The sequence below is a fragment of the Papilio polytes genome, unplaced genomic scaffold, assembly GCF_000836215.1.
Source record: "Papilio polytes unplaced genomic scaffold, Ppol_1.0 DF824047.1, whole genome shotgun sequence".
NCBI classification, from domain to species: Eukaryota; Metazoa; Arthropoda; class Insecta; order Lepidoptera; family Papilionidae; genus Papilio; species Papilio polytes.
The window spans coordinates 3,682,813-3,700,630 of NW_013525157.1; the positions used below are offsets into that span (position 1 = coordinate 3,682,813).

The 17,818-nt window shown below is 34.9% G+C and overlaps 4 protein-coding genes across 8 annotated transcripts in view; 2 read left to right on the plus strand and 2 right to left on the minus strand.

Annotated features, from left to right (window-relative positions):
* Positions 1-167: 167 nt before the first annotated feature.
* LOC106100345 lies at positions 168-3,686 on the plus strand. Its single transcript, XM_013279170.1, has 10 exons — positions 168-345; positions 849-980; positions 1,360-1,471; positions 1,776-1,919; positions 2,075-2,130; positions 2,202-2,291; positions 2,385-2,476; positions 2,623-2,902; positions 2,981-3,168; positions 3,283-3,686. The coding sequence occupies exons 1-10, from the start codon at positions 261-263 to the stop codon at positions 3,511-3,513; spliced, it is 1,410 nt and encodes a 469-aa protein (XP_013134624.1). The 5' UTR covers positions 168-260; the 3' UTR covers positions 3,514-3,686.
* A 241-nt stretch (positions 3,687-3,927) lies between these two features.
* On the minus strand, positions 3,928-6,290 carry LOC106100814 (basic salivary proline-rich protein 1). Its single transcript, XM_013279860.1, has 3 exons — positions 6,194-6,290; positions 5,399-5,560; positions 3,928-5,243 (listed from the first exon to the last, which is right to left on the minus strand). Exons 1-3 carry the CDS (start codon positions 6,197-6,199, stop codon positions 4,185-4,187), a joined length of 1,227 nt encoding a protein of 408 aa, XP_013135314.1. The 5' UTR covers positions 6,200-6,290; the 3' UTR covers positions 3,928-4,184.
* A 1,159-nt stretch (positions 6,291-7,449) lies between these two features.
* Positions 7,450-8,294, minus strand: LOC106100346. The gene is made up of 3 exons (XM_013279171.1): positions 8,132-8,294; positions 7,740-7,857; positions 7,450-7,616 (listed from the first exon to the last, which is right to left on the minus strand). The coding sequence occupies exons 1-3, from the start codon at positions 8,225-8,227 to the stop codon at positions 7,450-7,452; spliced, it is 381 nt and encodes a 126-aa protein (XP_013134625.1). The 5' UTR covers positions 8,228-8,294.
* A 1,278-nt stretch (positions 8,295-9,572) lies between these two features.
* LOC106100552 (cytosolic carboxypeptidase 1-like) overlaps positions 9,573-17,818 on the plus strand; it is a 63,483-nt gene continuing 55,237 nt past the window's right edge. For 4 of the 5 annotated variants that reach the window (XM_013279423.1, XM_013279421.1, XM_013279422.1 and 1 more), the window contains exons 1-3: positions 9,573-9,711; positions 10,314-10,377; positions 12,535-12,669. In XM_013279423.1, coding sequence (XP_013134877.1) covers positions 9,694-9,711; positions 10,314-10,377; positions 12,535-12,669 — 217 coding nt within the window. In that variant the 5' untranslated portion in view covers positions 9,573-9,693. Of the gene's footprint in view, positions 9,712-10,313; positions 10,378-11,280; positions 11,405-12,534; positions 12,670-17,818 lie in introns of those variants that run through there. The other variant, XM_013279424.1, reaches the window with a different exon arrangement.

Below are 17,818 nucleotides of genomic sequence, written 5' to 3' on the forward strand. Positions count from 1 at the left end.
CTAAAGCAACTCGTTTATAAAACTTCACTACTCACAAAATGTTTACAAATTCTCAAAGACAATAAACTAGTAAGCAGTATTGACGCAGAGAAACAAGTAATATTTGCTTGTTAAAAATATATGCCTCAAATATGACTGATTGACACGTTCTTCACAATACTTGTGAGCTGTTTACTAATTCACATAATTTGGACATAATTATTGATTGAAGATTTGTGTACATTCCGTTAGCAGCATATTTTATAATCATCCGCAGGAAAATGCAGTTTACAAACATGTTAGTAGAGAATAGTTTGGCAGAGACAGCGCACGTAATGGACGTTTACAAATCTATATTTATTACATGTACGTAAATTAGATGCATTTAAAATACCGCATTCTTGAACACATCACCAGAACTTATAGCAGTTTAAAATTTTTTATTTACTTTAAGTTCGGAATAGCAAAAGTAGAGTTTTACAAAATAAGTTTCTTATAAAAGTAAGTAATTTATTGTTACTTGCTTTTTTCAAACCTACATTATGTTAGGTAAGTTTTCACTATCGAAATAATTGTATAAAAGTGGGTACTGACCTACGTTGTTGTTACTGTGACTTGTAACATTTGCATCAATCGGCTCGTTGCTTGCTGGTTTCTCCGAAACATTGCGTATTTATGGCATAAATGTTCGCCGTGTAACATTTTACATTACACTCCGTAAAAGTCAGTATCGACCTTTATTATCCCTCCGATTCCCTTTTAAGAAAAATAGACAAAAATAACTTTTAATGTGTTATCATAGTCGAATTCCATAGTTAGCTATATCAACTATCAAAGTTAGTATTAAGTATTTACAAATGAAATTTCAGTCTGCATAAAAGTAGTGGTAAGCAAGTTGCGAGACTTCGCAACCTGCCACGATGACTTCGAGTTGAAGCCCGTCGACGGCGTCCTGGAGCCACACACCTTCACATGGCTGGCCGCTGTTTACTACATACATGGTATAAACCCCACTCAGCTCCCGTTAAAATATATAAAGATCAGTTAAGGTCTAAAATGACTAGCATGGTGTGCAGTCAGACTTAAGATCGCAGATGTAGTCGTTATTTGATACATGAGATCATTTCCCTGGCCATAATTCACTTAAATCTGTGCTTTTTTAACATAAATAAACAAGCGCCTGACCACGATTCCACCTAAGCTATGTAAGTGAAGTCGCGGCCGAAAAATAGATGCCCGCTAGCTCATAGCTTTGTCTACATTTTATGGCGTTTGTTTAGTTGCCGGATTTATCGCACTGTATTAATATTGACCAAATAGACAGATTTCTATTCTCTATATAACATTTTTAAAAGTAAATTTTGTTTAATATGACGATAGTGACGACATCACTGCCGCATCAGTCGGTGGCGCCGCGAGTGGTACTTGTACACAGGCAGTTCGTGCTCGGTACAGCAAAAGATCTACTCAAGCTGCCCAAGAATTACAAGCTGTGAGGTTTTCTCAGATTTATTTTGTCATTGTTGTTCAACATCTAGCTTCGTAAGATTTAGTAGTTTTCTTTTTTATTCAATTTAATTCTTAATTGGTTTCTTGCGTGCTTATATAGATTAAAGTTAATAAATGCGAAAGTTTACATAGTTTGATGTTTTTTAGAAGGTACCTCCTAAACGGCTGAACGGATCTCGATACAATTAGGCATAGATGTAATGTATCGTCTACTGCTACTTTAAATCCCTGAAATAGTTATGGTTACCGTCGGATACGTTAATATAAAAATAATACTTCAATTCCAGAGGTCACGTGATATTCGGAGATTATGAGCGTGACGAGGAGGAATGCGGGCTGACTCGCGACCAGCTTAAGATGAACCAGAAATGCTCACGCGCTTACTTCGTGATGCCTCATCAAGAAGTAATAGCACATCCGGAGTACACGAGGTGAATTTCCGTACTAAAAAAATTGATGACAGCTGTAATACTAAAGAATTTTGTGATTGTGACACACTTCTTTGCTATTGTTAGGAGGGCACACTAGTGCCCTAGTGAGTTATATTACCCAGTGGTCTGATAATTTCTCTGTCTATATTTTTCAGATTTGGTATCGCCAATAGCGTAGCGGTTGTCAAATTAGTACGTCCAATAAAATCTTGTAGGTAAACATTTATTTTCTTCTTAATTGTTTATTTTATTTTATCATTAATGCTGTCGTATAAATTCCAGTTTACGTTCTTCCGATTTGCTTACCAACATTAGTGGAGCGAAAAGTGAAACGAAGAAACAAGGCTGTTTTTCTGATCGACTATCTAAACCGTAAGATGCAATTTATTAAAAAAATAGTGTATACTATTTGATAGTTAGATATGTAACTATATTTGACATTTTTAATTATTGCTTTTATTCCAGCCGTACCAATCGATTTAGACGGAGAACGAATGGCTAAAAAGACTTTAAAGGTGTTTCCTCACAAGGATTGCATCAGGCATCGTAGTAGTAGCGTAAGTTTTAAGAAAACTAGGTAATTAACATTAACCAAAATAAACTAAAGCTGACTGAAAACCGTTAATCTTTTGAGATATGACAAAAAACAGTGAACTTTTTTTAAATTTGTATTTCCGAAAACAACACGATGTCTTATTTACAGTTAGGAGGAGGTGTCTCTCATGAGCTTTGTACAACAGGGTGTGGTATTCGTCCCGGTGCACCTATTATTAGCCAAGATGTGGACGGACCCTTTCAACTGATAGGGCTGTCGGCGGGCAGTCAGCCCTGTCGGCTCCATACCATGAGGAATCGTTTGAACGATGACCCGCCCCTATTCATAGACGTCTTCCCGTACATCACCTGGATTATGAATGTTATCTCAGCTAGTGTTGTACCACACGCTTTCCCTGGAAAGTTAATGCTTACCGAAGGAGGTTCAAGTATGTGCCCACATTTTTTTTTAATATAGAGAACAATTATAAGAAATGGTCATAATAGTATGTAATCTTTCTCCGTAGGTATAGGGATACGCTCAGGGTTTTTAAGAAGGGCGAAATCACAAAAGTTCGGGTGGAGAGGGCGCACGTTCGTGTCTGGAAATTATTGTTACATGAGCCCCAAGCGGCAAAGAAAAACTTCCTTCTTCTATGTTGAGAAGTTTTCTGTGAAAGCAAGACCTCAAGCCAAGGTTACAGTTTTCATAAGGGTAAGTAAAATAACCTAAACTTTTGAGCGGTTTTTTAAAGCGGGGTGTCATTACTTTGTCGGTATTTTTCGATTTTATTACTTTTAAATATTAAATTATTGCCTCTGGTTTCAGATTTCTGCAGGTATAGAGTGCACCATTACCTGTGCCCGTCTGCTAATACCGAATCATAAATCAACACCAATCATCGACGGTGTTGGCGGCTTCAATATATCAGTCCAACTGGATACAAGTTGGTTTCCTGCTCGCTTTTTCTTCACACTCGGCCTAAATGGCAAGAATTCGTCTGCAGCTGACTTAAACAAGTGGTGGTCACAACGCAATCGCGAAGGCTTGTGGGGATAATAATAGATCCGTCTTTATATCCTTGTTTGAATGGCATCTGTTTTTTGTTCACAGCATTTAAGTTGAGCTTGATACTGTTTCGTAGTAAACAAAAAAAAACAGTAACTAAGCCCGATTGACAGCACTCTATGACAGCTAACATTTTAAACAAACATATGTGTTAACATTGCACTCTTAGATGTAGGGAAATTATATCCTTTTTTCCAGTAATCAGTTATTTTTATTTAATTTCAATACGTTACTACTAAGAAAGGTCAATAGCATTATGAGTCAGTCTTAAGTGTAGTAGGGGCGACGACTCTCGTCAGACGGCGCCAAATGAGAACTTATTTATTTGTGTTTTCCAATAGCAATAGACAGATTTAACTTTGAACGAATAGGATAGGTGTACATGGTCAAATAAAGAGACGTGTATTTAAATTAAATGTTTTAATATTTCCAAGGCAAAGTTATCTTATCTTAGTGCTACAGAGACTACCTCTGTTTAGTCTTTAAACAATTGTTTCTACTTTTAATAACAATGTATCAAGTAAATACACCTTACCGCTTTTGGAAAAAAACTATGAATGTTTTAGCATAGTACTTAAGTCTTCACGTTTTTGTTAATGGTTAAATACTTAATAATATTTTCACTCTTAAATTCTATCAAATTAAATGTTGTTTGCAAGAATTTATTTGGCAGATTCAACTGAAATAGTGTCTTCGTCGTTTATACCTTTGTTGGAGTTATCGGCAGAGGGGAAATTAGTAGGGAAGGAACCTCCTTGGCTTGGTGGGAATTGAGGGAAATTTGGTAGTTGCGGAAATTGGGGCAATCCCCCTTGTGAAGGAGGAAACTGTGGGAACTGTGGTATACCTCCTTGTGAGGGAGGAAATTGGGGAAGAGACGGTAGCTGTGGTAATTGTGGTAAGTCACCTTGAGAGGGAGGGAATTGTGGTAAAGAAGGCAGTTGCGGGAATTGTGGAGATGATGAATCTCCTGATGTGGAAGGGGGTTCCGCTTGGGTTGATTGCTGTGGAGATTCTTGAGAAGACGAGTCATCTTGAGTCGATGTTTGTGGGACCGATGGTTGTTGAGTGAACGGTGGGAATGATATACCTTCTTGCGCGCCTGGGAACTGAGGTAATGATGGAAGTTGCGGGAACTGCGGTAATTGCGGGAATTGCGGGAAGCCTTGGGGTAACTGAGGAATTTGAGGGAAGGACGCGAACTGGGAAATTTGTGGGTTTTGCAAATACGATGGGACTTGGGGTTGGGGTTGTTGATCTGAAACATTGTTTGTAGGCGATGACTGTGGTTGACCATCGGGGCTAGATGTTCGTTGGTCCTGTTGTTGATTGATGAATTCCGCTGACTCTACTACTGTCGTATCCGCATCACCTGCCGTTTGTTCCGGAGGAGATGGCGGGTTGTTCGGCTGTTGTGGAACACTGGGTTGTTGGGGTACACTTGGCTGTTGTGGAACAATTGGCTGCTGCGGTATACTCGGAGCAATAGGCGCAATTGGTGCAATTGGCGCAATGGGAGCTGTTGGAGCGCTAGAAATTGGTCCTTGTGGTTGTCCCGTTGCAATAGGTGGTATTTGAGGATAAATCAGACTACTTTGTGGAATATACGAAGCAGTCCCCACCGGATAGTACGCCGGAAATCCTGGCAAAGGGGCGTAAGCCGTTACGGGAACTTGATAGGGGAATTGTGGTCGTACTCCGTACGTATATGATGCCGGTAACTGCAAGGAACGAGAGTTTTATTTTCAATAAATTATCTTGTAGTCAGATTTTAAATTAAAATTTCCAAAATACAAAGGATCATGTTTAGTTATTTAAAGGCACATCTAGAAACCGTTTAAAACCGTATTTTTTCAATTAGTGATCCTTTACTTACTGCATTAATATACTGTGTAGTAGAGTAAGCGAAGCCCTTAGTGTGAGGCTGCACCACGGCGTTGACCAGGGGAGTTGTCAACGCCACCGCAGCGCCCGGCCACGCCACCGCGCCTCCTGCAGCATGCTCCGCCACCGCGCACAATACCAATACAGCCAACGCCTGGACACAAAATCAATTGTAACGAAACAACACAAACAATTCACCATCACTTTGGGTCAAAACAAAAAGATGTTTATTTTCCGAACACTTTAATAGAAAACAGGATGTGACTATGAAATTAGGTCATCCACAATCCTTGACAAATAATTCTTAACAGCACTTAAATAGTGTACGAACCTACAATTATCTGTCTAATCGATTTGGCTTTTGGGATAATGTTAAACGAATAATAAACTAAATGGGATTAATATTCAAGAATTTTACATGGTTTTATTGAATTTATTAAAAAATAATGCTTTTCAAATTTGGTTCAATTTTCTGGTATTGTTCTTGTATACTTTAGTTAAAAAAACAGTAATTATTTTATCGCCTTTTATTCTTAACTCTCATATCGAAACAATCATAATATAATATTTCAAGGTTATCGATAATTTTTTGTAAATTTTTGGTTAATATAGATTGTTTATTTTAATAAAACAAAAAATTGGACACAACCACAAACGAAAGATGTAGTCCATTCGACTACGAATAAAGAATGAAAGGTTAAAGATATGCACTACACTATTCAGAAGATTCTATAAAATAACACTTCACGTTTGTAAGGATCCATTTTTAATCACTCGTGAGGCGTACCTTCATGACGGAGGCGCCTCAGTAACAAGATCACTGTACTTAATATTATTCTTTCGCTTCTCTTATATACTCTATGTCACCCCGCCCACAAACCAAGAAAGAAAGGAACTAGATGCGTCTCTCGAATTTGTATTCAATAAGGCAGTTTATTTCTTACATTCATTGCATAACGAACACCTTAGTGTTTAAAAAAATCGCAGCACAAACAGATGTCCTAATCTATCGGTATTTAGACTATTACTAAATTCCTTATCAGTTGATCTATCTTAAATTGGTATGTTTTGTATTCTAAGCGAGTTTCGATTGTTGTAACTTGTGTTTAAAACATTAAAACTCCCTAGAAATTTCTTTTAATAGACAGAGATATGTATGAAATTTTGATATATGTTTTTTTTTTTTTTATAAGAGAGAGAGAGAAGAGAGAGAAGAGAGAGGAACTACAGATGCGTTGCCGGCCTTTGAGGAAATTGTAGGCTCGCTTCTTGAAGGACCCTAAGTCGTATTGGTTTGGAAATACCGCCGAGGACAGACCGTTGATGTTCTATAATTATTAAAAATGTTTATTCTATCGAAAAAAATCATCTCACTCATTGCTGTTAAATAACTTTTAAGAGCAAATTAACGAGTTTTGTTAATTGAATATGTTTAATTCCTTTTAACAAAGAAGATCACTATACCCCAATATTCTTGTTTTTTATAGTTTAAAGTATTTAGTAGAGTATTTCTTTTAATTATTCTAGACAAGTCTATACGTATAGCGTACCAATGTGGTTATAAATTATCAGACGAATTTTTGTTGGTGCATTTTCTTAGAATTTTAATTGAGTCATAAAAAATGAAAAACACGGGTTCACAGAAAGAATAACGATTTTTATTTTGTAACAAATGATAATATAACATTTCATTATAATCTAATTAACAACGGCTAACACTCCAGTATAATTCGTATAACATCGACTAGTTTCAGACCCGTGGGGGTCTTTCTTAACGGTGAGTACAGTAGCATGACGCCTGGCGCTATGTGCTAGGTCGTGTAACGCGGGAGACATTACAGGGATGCAGGGACATGGTTGTATCCAGTAAAGAAGGGGTGGCAGCTACCACAAGAGACTAAAAAAATGTATAATAGATATTAAACTTCTTCAAAGATTATATCAATGGTAGCTTCCCCCATAGACCTAGCCGTATCATCGGTTGAGAACGCACATTTGAAGGAAACCTTGTTAATTAACATAACATTACATTTTATTATTATATTAATTTAATAACACAGCTTTAATAGTTTTGGCTATGACCTTCGGAAATGGCGGCGACAGAGGTGGCTTGCCCTGTCTAAGCGTAGCCAGGAGCATAGCGAGGTATGTCTTGAACAGCAGGCGAAGAGCGTCTGTGTGCTTCACGGAAGATATAGGCGTGAAGTACGCTGGAAAGCATTATATTATTTAACGATTACATATATACAAACACCAAAACACATTACCGTTCTGAGAGTGAGAATTTTCAAACATTTGATTTAAGTTTATTACTAAGTAAAATTATTTATTACTTATGTCACGTCTCTTAGATCGAAGCTTTGCATCCCCTGGAGAAATTAAAATTCCTCTTGGGTCTAAGAAATCCAGCAAAGTGTTTCTATGGTCTTTCCGTCCAACTTCTTCAGGTGGCTGAAAAAAATAGGTTATTTTATCGTTCAAGTCAAACACGTTTCTCTTGTTACTTAATTTAAATGTGCTCATTAAATTATTATTTTTTATTATAGTATTGTTATTTTGTTTAAACTTCTAAGGTCAGATGTAAGAAGACGAAATATTTGTGAAACTATTACTTAGTTTACGTAAAATCTAATATTTAGGAGGTCAGATACAATTGCCTTTGTCATATAACATTGCGAATATGTGAATAAATGTGAAACGAAATGTTTTATTTGTTGTTACTCACCGCTTCAGTACCGAATGTGAAGACTGAATTCGTGCTTACGAAAGTCCATTGACAAACAACCATGCTTAGAGCGAACAACGTTTTTTTCTTATACATTATTAAGTACGTCCACAAGAAATGAAAATATCAGTTACAATGTTAACTGTCGCCATCTCTTCTAAAGTTTGTATGTAGATAAGTGTGGATTTCTACTGTCAATTTACTGTACACCAAGTATTTTCCTCTCTCTCATACTCTTAAAAAAAACAAGGATAACGATACATTTTAATCCAAGTATTTCGTCAGTGGAATTACACCGCAAGACTATTGTATATTAACTCTCAGCGTTATTGATCATTACATTTATAAACATCTGTTCGGGGCGTAATGGACCACATATGCCGATGGTCAACATGAATTGTCTGTTTCAATGAGATTGCTTCAGTTAAGAATTAGTAGATATTAAGACCACACAATAAAATGCTGTGCGACATTGTCAAATCTTAAGTTGCTTGCAAACGCATCACATGAATTCGAACAACGAACTTTTATTCCAAATTCTATGCGAATCTTAACAAAACTTGAATTAACACGTAAACAACATGTGACAAGCGAATGAACTCTAACAAGGGCAAAAAGATTAGTCGAATTATTTATGTAATACTGTCTTGGTGTATTAAATACGCTCCTAATGGATCAACTGCCGTATTGGTTTCCTTAATAGTTATTACTGGTGGTTGTAAGTCGTAATTGTTAACGAAACTCGTCTGACTACGTCTCAGTAAAATGTCAAGTGCTCCAAGCTAGGGAGCTGGTCGATGGCTGCTATTAAATGTCAGCCAATATTCTATATGCAATGAGATTTTAACAGCCTTGGCTTGGACGAGTGATTATTTTTTTATCACAATGTAATTTAATTAAAGGCGTGTACATTCCGTCCCTGTTAGTATTACTTTTTTTTAACTATATCCGTTCGAGAATTTTAAATTAGTATTCGTCCTTCAGTCGTCGTTTTTATTTCTTTTTACTACCAGTTCTCTGCTATTAATAGTAAACAGTAAATTATTTGTACCCGTTTTATTCTTATTGATGCTTTACTATCCTTAGATTTATCAATTCAAACATATTAATGAAATGTAAGATCAATCCAAACTCTAATCGGTTTTTTGGAAAGGAAACCACAAAGTCAGATATTTTTATTTGTTTTGTGAGAATTGCGGACGCCAGGCACAGCACACGTATAATTTACAATAAATAGGCCTGCATTTTGAAGTTCAAGTTCATATAAAATATATTAATTACCGACACGGATCTAATGAAAATATAAAAATAATTTATGACCGAATAAAACTCGAATGTAGTCGATTTGGGAGCCATAACTTCTGTGCAGGTTATTACGAGAGCGTTACGACACGAAAATACAGGCCATCTGCATTATTTGTGACACATTTCAAATGTCAATTTTTCGATCTGACATTTAATTTAAAGGTTATATATTAGTTAAATTAAAAGATAGTTGTTGTCGGCAATGATATACATTTGTTTACTTAACGAATTTCTACAATAGAATTAACATAAGTGTCATGAGTGAAAAATGTCAGGTTTGTTTGAATTCAATATACTTTAAAATAGTTTAAGCACTCCCGATACTCGTAATGTCATTTACAGCGAATCTGTTACTTGAATTGACCATATTACCTTCGTAATTACATGCATAAATAAAGTTGTATGAGTCATAGATTGGCAGAGACGACAATCTTTTGTTTGGCACATTTTTAACCTCATAAAATACGCTTATGGATTTTTTTTCTTTGAAATAGTGCTATGTGAGTATAGTCCCCATATGGATAGGCCGGTGCTGCTTTTAAGATCCATCAAGCATGTTTTGGTTGTAACTAATTTAGTCTGACTTATGATGTGAAGCTCTCAACAATAAACAATCCTGACTTGTAGTATTTATGCAAATGGTAATGTTTACAATTTTATGGTAACTGAAATATATTGAATTTTAATTGCCAAATTTGGAGAGGTCCTCCTCTCCATCGTTACGGATGATTGATAAAAAAAAATTGGCTGTAATTATGATAAATTTACAAAATAAACGAACCCTTCTTCGTTTACAAACTTTAGACTTTTGGTTTGAATAATGTATGCTTTAATATTACAAAACCTACGTAATTATATAATTGATGTATTGTTGCAGGAAGTGGATACAGAAACCGATACAATAGTAAGCAATTACGCAGCCAAGAAAACGAAAAGAAGAAGTAAGTAATCAAGCTATATACTGACAACATTATTGTAACATTTTACCGACGTATACTATGTTTGTTATTGTTTTATATTGTTCTGGTATCTTTTCATCTTTATAAAGATCAATTTTATTTACACTTGAAACCAGATTTGTTTCACGTAATTTATTTTTGTAAAACAGAACAAAGCCTTTGTCCGTATGGCTATCTCAGAGTAATAAGTTTTTCCCCGCAAAATGTAAGATCGTAAATGTTTATAAATGGCAACACAAATAAATGTACTTATTTTTAGATTTTATACCTTTGTTACCTGCAAATCCGTAATATTTATTTAAGTTTACTTAAACAAATAAAATACAGGCACGATTAATACTAAGGATAAATTGAACACAATAGCTATAGTTTTATTCATAAGTCCAAAGTGGGTTCAAAGTCACCTCTAGATTAAATAGATTTCACCCGAAAAACAACAAACGTTTAAGTGACTCAGCAGTAGACGTGTAAAGATGTAAACTTTGTTGGTAGCTCGTGAAAATTGCATCGATTTTTATTCGAGTCCCACATGATACACTTAGGACGACGTTTCAACATCTTTTTTAATATTATAGCTATATAATTTCAGGTAACTATGGCCTATTAACATTTTTATTTTAACGTTTAAGCCTCATATGTTTTACGTATTTTTTATTCCAATTTTTAATTCCAATTAATTTGGAATTTTATACACAAAAATTGTAATCAGTACATTTTTTTTTTGAGATATTTAGTCGATAATATGCAGTTAAGCAACATTAGTCTCTAGCATTAGAGCATCGCTGCATATATTTGTTTACGCGCGTGAAAAGCGATTATTTGGCACGGGGAGCGAGTGAGGCGTCGCGCACCGATTTTTCCTTCAGTTTTAGTCGGGCGGCGACCGCCGCGGGGCGCTGTTCTCGCCTGTCACTGCAGTCGCGCATCGTACACCATACACTGTTTATTTACAAACCAACCGCCTCACATTCAAACACCAGCAAAGGACTATACTAAGCAACACACGCACGTACGTCCCACGTCGTAATTTGTAACCCGCTAGTCTTCCATTCATCGTGTTATCCATGTTTAACCTACATTCATAAACTAAATCTGTACTGTAATTGTATTAAATCATAGCTTTGCTATCTAGTTTCACACATTGTAGTGTTAATTAGCGCACCAAGTAATTTGAATTTATAAGCAATCTCTTTTCGCAATAAAAAAGCATCAAAATGCTACAATGTATTTTATACTATAATCATATGCTTATAACTTTATTTAAAATGTTTAAAACATAATAAATGACAATGAATCGATGACAATAGTACAAATAAAACTGTCCGGTGTGGACATATTGAAAAAAAAGATTAAAAATATGTACCTCGTTAACACTACACCGCTTTTTAATAGATTTTATGTTCCTGTTATTATTCAATAACGCTATAATTAATTGGCTTGATTTGTAAATGTTACACGGAACAATTGACATTTAAAATACGTGTTTAATTACTTAACTGAATGTTATGTTATGCATTACTGTGACATTTTTGTATAGAACCTATACTAACTGTAAAGAAAAACTAATAGAGACTGTCGTTCTTATTATCTTCAATAAAAATGTCTAACAATCAAATAAATTTGATAGTAATAGTTGAATGATTTAAAAATTAAACATTTTAAATTACATTAAAAGTGTAATTTACTATGTAAAATACAGAAAAAAAAGTAATAAAACTATTCTAAATAACATCCATTCGCTGCAATTGATTGATATTAATTGCCACACTATGTAATTAAATTAAATTACTTGTTACTGTAGAAACGATAGATTTATTTACAAAGCGATGTGTGACTATGTAAAATTTGTATCACAGTTATATACTAGTACATACAAAGAGAACTAAAACATTATATACACAAAATGTGGGTAGTTAGAAAACTAACAAATGTAATTTCTTTAACTACCCATTTATTATGTCAGATTCTCTATTGTTATGTGGTTTTAGCTATCAAGTTTAAAGCTATACACCTTCTGAGCGTCTATTGCAGGCTTAACTTAGAGAAAGGTGCCTTATCTACGTAATCTGGGTCACTAACCCGGGTTCAGCCCGGCTACTTCGTGCCGTGTATTGATTGCATTGAATGTTATCTGTGCAGTGTACCGCATGGCGGACGACAGCTCCGCGGAGTGCCTCTTCGAGCGACTGCGGCTGTACCAGCAGCGGTCCCACGATGCTACAGAAGTGGCCCGCAACATCACCGCACGCATCAACTCTCGTCTCACGTCTCACGGTACGATAAACTTATTTACTTACTACCCAAGTCTCTCTCCCTACAGACGCGGGAGCTAATAATGTCACTACTAACTGTGCTAACATGTTTCCTTTAATAATGTTTCGTCTTCGGTCAAAAATACTATAATTATGTCATTATTTTTCGAAACTAAAAACCTTTTGTGATGTTTACACCGGAATCAAATTGGATTGATAATATAATGAATGAGATACTTATAATAGTTGAATTTACAGTCAAGCAATAAAACGTATTTTGTAAATACAATTCTGTTACAATTTGTCCATGTTAAAAATCAATGCGATTTATTTACAAACATTAAATGATATTATCTGTAGTGTCTGCGAAAGACAATAAAAAAAAGCGGAACAATGCGTGTAAATTACACACAGAATGTTTGGAACAGTCACAAATAGCGACTGCAGTTACACATCGAGCGAACACAGAATATCAAACTCTATTACTATAGCAATAAGGTTTAAAATCAGTTGAAATATTTCGTTTGTGTTTATTCATTGACTGAGTACTATGTATTCCGACATGTGAAACTAGAAAATAGGTAATAATCCATTCGACTAGCAATTGTTCGCATCCATCACGAATGCTTGTGTCTAAAATCATCATTTAAATAGTCGTTTACATTGTTTCTAATTGACTTTCGTTGTAATAGTTCCTCTCTTAGAAACCAGAAGCACCTTTTTTATTTCAACTTAAAATAATTTTTAATTTTAACTTTAATCTCGGGGAACCACACACATGTTCTTATTGCTACAGATCAAAAAGTGTCATCATGTTTAAATAATCTTAAATAATCGTTAATCAACATTTCCTAATCGTCGATTACGATGCGGCAGCTGCTCTTCTGAGATCAAAGATATAGGACTAGTTAAAATAAATATCATTAATTTTGTTTTATCAAACAGACTAGCGTTTTTGAATATGTAAAAATAAACAACTGCACACGTGAACGATTTCTTCCGTTTGTCTTATGGCAATCTAGTGTTACTTTTCTCTATTTAATCATACATACAAATGCGAAAGTTTAGATGGATGGATGGATGTTTGTTAGAGTCTGTAGCCAAATAGGCTCAACGGATTTCGATTAAATTTGGTATAGATGTAGAGGATAGTCTGGAAGAACACATAGGCTACCCACTTTTGTTTTTTTTTATTCCACGTGGACGGAGTCACGTATGTTAAAATAATATTAAACGAACGGAATAATTTACTAAACTCACTTGATAACATTCGGTGTAGGCACCGACAGTTTCAAACCCGTTGGTGGTCCTTCTTCAGGGTGAGTGATTGTCTGACTGTCTGTTATTTGCTATTAAATTGAGTAATTAGTTTTGTTTTACCTTTATTATTGAACTAGCCTTCGCCCGCGATTCTGTTCGCGTGAAATTGAAAACAATAGTGAGTAGCCTGTATACCATAAACCAGAAAGTGTTGAGATTGAATGTAGATGGCTACAAAGGAAGAGGAAGACCGAAGAAAGTATGGATAGATTGTGTGACAGAAGATATGCTTAAGAAAAGAGTGGATTCAGATATGACGGCTGATATAGATGTATGGAAGACCAGCACATACTGTGCTGACCCTCCATAAGGGATAAGGGCAAGTGGATGATGATGAGTGAGTAGCCTGTATGTTCTTTCAGACTATCCTCTACATTTGTACAAATTTTCATCGAAATCCGTTCAGCTGTTTAGGCTACAAACTCTAACAAACATCCATCCATCCATCCACCTAAACTTTCGTATTTATAATATTAGTATGATCAATCGGTTAAACATACGAAGTCCATCTCTGTTTAAATCAGTTGGTTTTAAATTGTGGAAGTTGTCAATAACATTGAATAAGTATTTATAAAATGCCAATGAGCCATTTATATGTGATCGATGGTCGCCTTGATTTAGTGATAAGTAAAAGAAGCCAATTATTGTTATGGACTTGGTGTATGGGACATGTTGCTTATAGCATTGGACTTCCATTTATATTTGAGATCGATATTGATATAAATGTAAAAATGTTACGACATAAAAGCGTTTTAATGTTGCATCAGCACCGAGCTTTGTAATTTTCTCTTATAATTTCATAAGCTTTGACAACCAGTATCATTTAATGTGAGTCAAAAAATAAGAACGCTTTCCTCTTTTATTCCATACTAATATTATAAATGCGAAAGTCTAGATAGTTGGATGAAATGAATGTTTGTTAGAGTTTGCCACCTAAACAACTCAATGGATCTCGATTAAATTTGACATAGGTGTAGAGCATAGTCTGGAAGAACATAGGCTTTTTTATCATAAGGCAAACGAACAAGCGGATAAATGAATCCGCCGAAATGGCAAAGCGACTGCTGTCCATAGATATCCGTAATTACAGATGCGTTGCCTACCCTTAGGCGACGGCTACTTTGTTTTTTTTTCTGATTCCATGCGGACGATGTCGCGGTCAAAAGCTTTTCAATAATTAGTACATTTCGTTTAAAATTCGATCCCTAGGATACAAGACTATCGTGAGTAATCAGTGTGTCAGTTACCAGAGCTGTCAGCCCTTGGCAGCCAATCACTGTCAGCGGGTGTAATCGTTGTTCGGCCTTTGCTTGAATTTAAGTCATCATGCAACAATGTACATGACACCTTGGAGAATTTAAAAGGAAAAAACACAACTTTCATTCACATGTCTTTTTTATGTAAAAGGTAAACTTGTTAATGGGTTTCTCAAGGATGGTAATATTAGTTTTACGAGGGCTAGTTTTTTTTTTTTTTTGAAGCAATCCACCTGCGAATTTTTCTCCTTTTATGTTTTTTTAGGATATCTTAATAGCTTAGACCGGGTTCGATAAAGCCTAAATTGTCTGTACAAAAAGCTAGTTTTAATTTTTTTTTAATTGTAGGCTCAAACTGTAGATCCCAGTTGTTAAGCTTTATTTTTTTTGTATTTATATCAGACGTCGTATTTATGACTGACAACCGGGAAGTACTTAAAATATCGCAATATGTTGCTGTAATTTTGTCATAAATTTTCAAAGAATTAGCCTTGGTATACAAAATTATTTTAGTATTAGTGATTTTCTCTGCAGTAGTTAATGTCTTGTAATGTTCAAATGAATTGATATTTGTAACCAGACTAATAAATCGTGTTTTAATCTGATTTAATGCGTAGGTATCATTTTCGCTTACCAAGAGAATAGATTGAAAACTAATTTATTACATTTCTTTAGTCACATCTTTGTCAAATAAAGTTTAAAAACAATACTAGCCAGATTATCCGAGATCTGTTCTCTAAGCAGAGGTTTTCATTTAACACAGTCGTAACACACATATTTACGTCTTCATTCATACAAACATACATCCTTCTTGTTCATTAATAAGAGATATTTACAAAGTTCAAATTTGAATAACCATTTCATTTGAATTTGACTATGTTTGTCTTCCCTACTCTAGGAAGCAGATTATCTAAAGGAAACGTATATCGTAAACGTTACGATTGCTACCAATTTGTTTGTCATCAGACCTTGGCATAATGAATAGAAATAGCTACTCAAGCATATACTTGCAAATGTTTTACAGCTGTGTTCCTTGATTACAATTTAAATTCTAAAACGAATCCATTTTCGTTGCTTAAATATTTTAATACAGTGAATGTGATATTTTAAAACTAAGTATTAATCAATTTCACTGCTCTCTGAATGTAAATGCGTTGTAAAACTTATCAAAGTTCGACAATATACAATGTAAATATTTCTATAGGTAACAATTCAGCTTTTTCACTATTAGGGACGTCTTACTAGTCAAGTATTACAATCACTACAATGCAATAAATGAGTACTATAAATTAGTTTATGAGCCCTATATTCGTAGGCCAGCAACGCATCTGTTCTTCTAGTGTTCCGGATGTCCATGGGCGTCGTTGACCACCTCTGTGTTCCCGCCGACCGTTTGCCCCTTTTATTATAAAAAATCTGCGTTATGAAGATTTACCATTACGATCCAAGCTAATATTAATCGAAAAACATGAAAAAGTTTACACCGATATCTGGCAAGTTTGCCGAAACATTTTGCGTGATAAAAGAACGTTAATGACTTTGTAGGCGCGCGGTATACTTTTGTTGAGGTTTTCATTATCCATTTTTTATAAAAATTGAATTATCATTCTTTTGTAATCTGATACGTATTCTTTTTCCCTGGTAATTTGTTTTTTTTTTTCGTAACTGGTACGCCTCGCGTAAATTAGTAGATTTAAATATAGTTTATTTTTAATAATGAATTGTGAAGTCGGTTTTATATCTTTCTTATTTTTATTGTAAACTAGCTGTTCTTCCACACTATCCTCTACGTCTATGCCAAAATTCATAAGGATTCGATCAGCATTTTAGGCTACAAACTCCATCCATCCATCCATCTAAGCTTTTGCATTTATAATATTAGTAAGATGTCGTACGTGAGTTCATTACTCATGTACATTTTCCTTCGACGTTAAATATCCTTTGTCTTTGTTTGATCCAGGGAATTAGACATAAACTAATTTGCAGAACTACAGTCATAAATCTAAAACTACTTTAAACTTTCAGTAACAAAACTTAAAACTTATAGAGAGCATTAATCGTTGTTACAGCAACAATTCTCACAACAAACTGTCAGCACTTAATAATATAAACGATAGTATTTAAACCACGAAATACGAGTAGTGTTATCTGCAAAGGAATCGCGTGTTCAAGCTATGCGATAATTTGGTGCAGTGCTACTCGTACCTGTTACACAAGTGTCACGGTTAATTTACTCCGATAATTGTATACTTGTCTCCTTTAAACTATTGGATATGTAAAATGACACAATATCGATCACCATCACCACACTGTTTATTTGATTATGAACCCAAATAACTTATGCGATAGAATATAGATTGGAAAAAGCATATCTACCCGTTTATTGAACCCTCGTAACTGTCACCTTACGACGCCCCTTGAAATTGATATGAATCGATACACTACATTAGCTTTCTTCGTATTAATACTCGCCTACGTGGAAAGTTTTCCATGGATAGGTTTTAACAAAAAAAACAAAACCGACTTCCAAACAAAATACACGAAAAACAAAACAAAATGCACTAAAAACAAAACAAAATGCACCAAAAACAAAAT

Excerpts from the sequence above, each read along its gene's own strand:
- LOC106100345 (XM_013279170.1), top strand. The coding sequence starts at position 261 with ATGCAGTTTACAAACATGTTAGTAGAGAATAGTTTGGCAGAGACAGCG. Across the intron at positions 1,472-1,775 it reads CTGCCCAAGAATTACAAGCT|AGGTCACGTGATATTCGGAG; the intron begins GTGAGGTTTTCT and ends CTTCAATTCCAG. Across the intron at positions 2,477-2,622 it reads TCAGGCATCGTAGTAGTAGC|TTAGGAGGAGGTGTCTCTCA; the intron begins GTAAGTTTTAAG and ends TCTTATTTACAG.
- LOC106100814 (XM_013279860.1), bottom strand. Across the intron at positions 5,244-5,398 it reads CTACACAGTATATTAATGCA|TTACCGGCATCATATACGTA; the intron begins GTAAGTAAAGGA and ends CGTTCCTTGCAG.
- LOC106100346 (XM_013279171.1), bottom strand. The coding sequence starts at position 8,227 with ATGTATAAGAAAAAAACGTTGTTCGCTCTAAGCATGGTTGTTTGTCAA. Across the intron at positions 7,858-8,131 it reads TCACATTCGGTACTGAAGCG|CCACCTGAAGAAGTTGGACG; the intron begins GTGAGTAACAAC and ends TATTTTTTTCAG. Across the intron at positions 7,617-7,739 it reads ATCTAAGAGACGTGACATAA|CGTACTTCACGCCTATATCT; the intron begins GTAATAAATAAT and ends AATGCTTTCCAG.